At 44.7% G+C, this 6,644-nt stretch overlaps 1 protein-coding gene across 1 annotated transcript; it reads left to right on the top strand.

Moving 5' to 3' along the window:
• The first annotated feature begins 566 nt into the window (after positions 1 to 566).
• LOC124373489 lies at positions 567 to 1,403 on the top strand. Its single transcript, XM_046831856.1, has one exon. It carries the CDS (start codon positions 567 to 569, stop codon positions 1,401 to 1,403), a length of 837 nt encoding a protein of 278 aa, XP_046687812.1.
• Positions 1,404 to 6,644: the final 5,241 nt, after the last annotated feature.

Here is a 6,644-nt window from a genome sequence, read left to right as displayed (position 1 = left end):
ATCCGAGGACAGTGCAGCTTTTGCTGCCGCAATAAAGACGGCAACCGAAAACATCGGTACGGTAAAAACACTGACGCCACTGACTACGATAGAGATTCTCGATTTGGACGGAGTCTCTACCGAAAACGATGTTCGTGAAGCTCTTAAGCGGGACTCTACGATTAACATGGAGATTAAACGGATCAACCTGACCAAAGTGACAGCACGGGGACAACGTGCGGCTTTCTGTGAAATTGACGAGGCTAGCGCGATTAAGGCACTCGACAAAGCTCGCATAAAAATCGGATGGGTGAATTGCCGCATCCGTCCAGTCGTTAAAGTAATCCGCTGTTTTTAGGTGTCTCGGTTTTGGTCACCAAGCGAATAAGTGTGCGGGACCAGATTGAAGCCAATGCTGCTACAAGTGTGGCGGAAAAAAATCATAAGTCTGCCGACTGCATAGAAGAGCCGAAATGTTACCTATGTGCACTGGATAAAGAAGACAAGAACAGTGTAGGCCATATTACTGGCTCCAAGGAGTGTAAGGCGTTCCGCACGGCACTTGCCGAAGCCACGAAAGAGCAGAAATGACGCGGGTACTTCAAGGTAACCTGAATAGATGCGCTCTGGCGCAGAACCTACTGTGCCAGCGTATCTTCGAACAAAAGATCGATATCTGCCTCATCTGTGAACAATATCTGCACACCAAAGATAGTACATGGTTTGCTGATGAATCAGGCACGGCAGCCATTTGGATCACGAATTCAAAGAAGGTCACCGTCATGGACAAAGGAAGCGGACCAGGTTTTGTCTGGATCAAAACGCCAATGACCTATTTTATCAGCGTTTATCTTTCACCAAACGAGGGGATCAGTATGTTTCGCCAGAAATTGGCGAACATAGAGAACACTATTCTTGAGTTTGACGGAGAAATCATCGTAGGCGGCGACTTCAACGCCAAATCGACTGAATGGGGAGCTGACCTTTCTGATACCCGAGGAAACGAGGTTGCTGACGTCGCAGCAAGGCTCGACCTTGTAATTCTGAACACCGGGAACTCCACGACCTTCCGAAGACCAGGGTTTCGAGAGGCCATCCTAGACATCACGCTAGCGACTCAAAGGATATCGAACAGAATTAAGGACTGGACCGTATCAGAGGAATACAGCGGCAGCGATCATCAAAACGTGACATTCAGCATTCAATCTGCGTCTGCTGCGATAGTTCGACATGATTATCAGCTGCGAAGGTGGAATGTAAGAAAACTCAATCTAGAAGAGCTGAGAACTTCTCTGACTCGAAGCTCATCTACTTTCCAGGATGATCGGACTCCGAATAGCCGCGAAGGAACGGAAAATTTAGTGTCAACAGTGATGGAACAGATCGTCGCCGCATGCGAGGCGTCTATGCCACGGAATGAATAGGCGAGGCTCATATAGGCCAGCGTATTGGTGGACTCAAGAGATAGCAGATCTTCGGAAAAAATGCCATGGTCTGCGTCGAAGAGCAACGAGAGCAGCGAAACGTTCCCCTGACCAAGAGGTATATTCGATTGAGTACAAACAGGCCAAGAAAGCCTTAAACAAAGCCATCAAAGCGAGTAAAGCGGTGCTGTGGAAAGAGATCTGTAATGACCTCAACAATGACCTCTGGGGTAAAGCATACCAAATCGTCACTAAGCGACTTGGGAAGGCCCCTCCAGAAGCGCCGAAGTCTCTGGCCTTAATGAATAACATCGTAGCGGAGTTGTTTCCCGAACACCCACCGCGAAGAAAGAGACAATATATGGAAACCGGCGAAATAACACCCTTTACAGTCAAGGAACTGCAAGACGCAACAAAAACCATCAAGATTGGAAAGGCACCAGGCCCGGATGGCATTCCAGCCTCGGTGATCAAGATTGTGGGCCTGGAATATCCACACATCCTACTGAGCGCTTACAATGCGTGCCTGGCAACCGGCACGTTTCCTACGGTCTGGAAGCGGCAGAGACTGGTCCTATTAGATAAAGGGAAGGGAACCCCTAAAACACCATCGTCGTTTTAGACCACTTTGCATGCTGGACATAGCTGGTAAACTGCTTGAAAAGCTCATACAAGGAAGACTCTGCAGCGACATCGATCGTGCTGGAGGCTTTGCCTTAAACCAACATGGCTTCCGAAAGGGACGATCGACTGTCGGTGCGATCCAGGAAGTTATAGGGATAGCGAAAGAAGCTTGGTCTGGTACCCTTAAAGCACGCAAGGTGTGTCTTGTCCTCACACTGGACATAAAAAACGCCTTCAACAGTGCGAATTGGGGCGACATTTTAGATGCTCTAGAGCACAAGTTTGACGCGAAGCCGCAAAATCTGGGAATAGTTGATGACTATCTTGACCAAAGAACGCTGATAGCGGAAACAACGGAAGTCCCGCAGGAATACAACATAACATCCGGTGTGCCGCAAGGCTCAATCATGGGGCCCGACCTTTGGAACGCCAACTATGATGAGCTCCTTGAAATACCGTTACCAAAACAAGTGAAGCTCACGGGTTTTGCGGACGACGTAGCGGCTACGATAGTGGTTGACAGTGCCGAGGAGGCAGAACTACTCGTGCGGGAAACCATCGATGCCGTGGAAAACTGGCTTGAGAAACACCACCTGAAGCTAGCCAAGCAGAAGACTGAGATCGTCGTCTTGACTCGACAAAAATGGTTCCCTAAACCATTCACCGTCGACTTAAGCGGAACAACATTGACATCTACAAGAGCGCTGCGTTATTTGGGAGTGGTAATCGACGAGAAGCTGTCTTTCCGAGAACACCTCGAAAACGCGTGCACAAAAGCAAACAGGGTAGTGTCCAGCTTGTCGAGGATCATGGCCAACACGATAGGACCGCGAACCAGAAAAAGGAGGGTGCTCTTAGAGGTAGTCCACTCCATATTGCTATACGGAGCGGAGATATGGGCGGATATCCTCAAACAGAAGACCTACCGGCGCAAGATAGCAGCGGTGCAACGACGAGGTGCGCTCAGAGTCACCTGTGCCTACCGCACGGTTTCGGAGGCGGCTGTACTGGTATTGGCGGAAGCCACGCCAATCGACTTGCTGGCGTTCGAAAGGGCAAAGCTCTACGACGCCAAAGTAAATGGTGTCAACGCTGAGGAGGCAAGAACGGCAGCAAAAAAAGGAAACGCTACGTGAGTGGCAGGACAGATGGACGCTGGGGGAGACGGGCAGATGGACGGAGCGCCTGATTCCTAACATCAATGTCTGGATCTCTCGAAAACACGGGGATACGGATTTCTTCCTGACCCAGCTACTGACGGGACACGGACAGTTGAATGCCTATCTTTTTAAGATGGGTTTTGTGCACCACGCAAACGTGTAAATACTGCCCAGACAAGATCGACGATGCCGAACACACGTTCTTCGAGTGTGTTCGGTGGAAGGACTATAGGAGCAGCATCGAAGAGATCATAGGCGCCAGGCTGTCCCCCTCAAGCCTGGTGACCTATATGATTGCCAAAGAGGAAAACTGGTCAGCCGTTGCAGCCTACGCGCAGCAGCTTCTAAGAGACAAAAATTGCAGAAAGGGACCAGTAGCCAGGAGTGAACGTCGTGAGACGCAGCACGGACTGGATTGAAGTAATGCTAACGCGGTTCCAATCCAGTCCTCTCCGTACCATCTACGGGGAGAGGGGAGAGGAATGTTTTTTTAGTGGGTAGGAATCCCACACTACCGACATCGTATATCTGCCGTAAAGATGGGCGGTTGGAGTTTAGCGATGGCGGTGTCTTTGGAAGGTACCTCTATAAAAAAAAAAAAAAAAAAAAAAAAAAAAAAAAAAAAAAAAAAAAAAAAAAAAAAAAAAAAAAAACACACACACACGCCCCGCAACGCACACACACACACACACACATACACACACACACATACACACACATATATATATATATATATACACCTGCGAAGGCAAGTGCTCATAAACCACCGTTCTGTGTCTTCCAGTACGGTAGTTATCTCTGCCTCTAGTCTCATACCCGTGTATGTCACGTCCCCTGGTTAGGGCACATTTAGACAAACAGAACAAAGATGTTTCTAAAATGTAGAGACTGGGCAAAGTCAACAGTTGCAAAGTTTTGAATGCTGTCCTGCACGACTCTCTGAAATTCAACTTTGCGATGATACGAATTGCTTTTTTTTGCAATTTGGACACCCTCAGGAAATTATTGCCTGTGCAGGCCCCCCACAACACCACTCCATAGGAAAGGTAAGAGTGAATTAGCCCGTAATATGCCGCAATCAATACCTGACTGGGGCAGTACCGGGCCAAGGACCTCAAAACATATATTCCTGAGGACAGTTTGGCACACACATGGTCAATGTGATTATTCCATGTCAACCCTCGGTCAAGGAGTATTCCAAGGAATTTTGAGGAGTAGACTTCTTCCAATATGGAATCTGCCAACATGACGGCTGACCCACATTGGGAGTCCATTGGACGCAGTGCGAAATTTAGCACGTTGGATTTCGAAGAATTCGTTTGAAGGTTGAGGCTATTGAAATATTGCACACAATTGTTGATATCTACAAATGTTTGTAGCTCCAAACCTTCTTGTGTGTTATCTCTGAAACAGAGAGTCGTGTCATCAGCATACTGCACAATTTTACCATGCAGCAGCGATGAATGTACGTCATTGACGTACAACAGGAAAAGGATTGGGCTGAGTATAGAGCCCTGAGGGACTCCATAACTCAGTTGAATTGGTTTAGAAAGTTGGTTTGATATCTGGAACACTTGAGTTCTCTGACTTAAAAATGATTTAAGCCATAAGAGCGGCACACCTCGGATGCCATGAGAATGTAGTGTGTCAAGCAGTATTTCATGGTCAACGCAGTCGAATGCTTTAGACAGGTCTAGGAACACACTTAATGTGTGATCCTGACGTTCTAGTCCCTCTACAACCATATCAACCAGACTCACCACTGCGTCTATCGTAGATTTATTTTTCCTGAATCCGAATTGGTGTTCAGAAAGCTGGTTGTTTTTTTTTAAGAAATAAAGCATTCTCGTTAGAAAAAGTTTTTCAAATATTTTGCTCAATACAGGCAAAATTGAGACGGGCCGATAGTTATTTATTGAACAGGGGTTTTCTTTCTTGGAAATTGGATGCACTTTTGCAATTTTTAGGAGAGAGGGAAAAACTCCTGAGTTAAAAGACAAATTGACCAATTGAGTCAGTGGTTTCACGATATGCTTTGAGCATTGTTTTATTAACCACATGGATCTCGATTCTAGATCATTTGATTTTTTAGCTGGTAATTGTTGAATGATTTTATCGAGCTCTTCCTCAACTACAGGAGTCAGAGCCATTGAGGCTGTTGGACTCTGTCTGCGCGTGGGATTCCCCTGTGGCAGCGATGGACGAGGGCCCCGTCCACAAGCAACGGACGCAAAAAATCCGTTAAACTCGTCGGCAACCCTAGAAGCATCACTCACTAGGGTGTCCCCAATTTTGACTGTGATTTGCTTGGATTCGTGATGTTTATTGTTAATGATGCCCTATACAGTTTTAGAAACGTTTTTTGAATAAATAATTGATCTCGAGACATCATACGCTTATGCAGCTTGGATCACCTTGTACCATAGTTCTAATTCATTTATGCTGAATCGCGGTAGGAAGTAGGCTCTTATTAACTAGACGCGGTGCGGGGACATTGTTTGTTCAGTTGGACCGGCAATCAGCTGATCGGTCAGTGACGTATCGGGTGATGCGTTCCTCCAGGCTCGCTGGAGGAGCAGTCAGTCTAGTCTTGGCGATTGAGGAGTACGTGTAGCGGTCGAGTTAGTAGCTGAAGTTCTTTCTCTAACCCAATAGTTGGGATTTAGAGTAATTTATTTTTCGTGGGGTAAAGTCAATTTGAAGTATTTAAAATTTTTAGTGCGTTTTAAGATCCAATCTGCCTCCGTAATCTTCAAAGTAGTAAGTCCCGTACCAGCGTATAGTTAATATCTTTTATTTTATAATACTGTATTAAAAATTTCTAAAGTTTCCCATCTTTCAGAGTCTGAAAATTTAATTAAAATTTTTTAAGTTTTGTGAATTAAATTTTGGTGATAAAGTAAATATCAAGTTTTGTGTTATATTAATTTTGAGTATTTTGAGAAGAGAACTTTTTATTTTGTTTTGTTTATTTAAACCATTTTTGGAGAAGTATACATTTTTAGTTTAATTTTAATTTCAGTACCTTTTGATCAGACTCTTAATTAGATTTGATTGATTGAGTGATTTTTGAATAAAATTGAATCAAAAGTTTGTAAACTTTGTAAACTTTTGGGTGAACTTGAATTTCGGAATAAACCAAGTATTTCCGAAAAGTTGTTTAATTTTATAAAGTATTAGCCCCATATAAATTACAAAATATGTGCTGTAATAACGGTACATAAATTGCGCGAATCTGCTATTTCTTTGTGAGCATAAACTTGTACAACAGGTTATTTACAGGAAAGAACTTGTAAACTTGCATAAACTTGTCGGATTCCTGCAAGTGTGTGTAACTTGTATAAGACTTGTGTAAGACTTGCATAAACTTGAAAAGTGTGTATAAACCTGCATAATTTTGTGTAGTGAGTAAGACTTAGGACTTAGAATAATATTGTGAGTTTGGAATATTTGATTT

Source organism: Homalodisca vitripennis, unplaced genomic scaffold, assembly GCF_021130785.1.
Source record: "Homalodisca vitripennis isolate AUS2020 unplaced genomic scaffold, UT_GWSS_2.1 ScUCBcl_5719;HRSCAF=12587, whole genome shotgun sequence".
In the NCBI taxonomy this organism is placed as follows: Eukaryota; Metazoa; Arthropoda; class Insecta; order Hemiptera; family Cicadellidae; genus Homalodisca; species Homalodisca vitripennis.
Note: the sequence above shows the minus strand (reverse complement) of the source record. Positions and strands in the feature narration are given on the sequence as shown.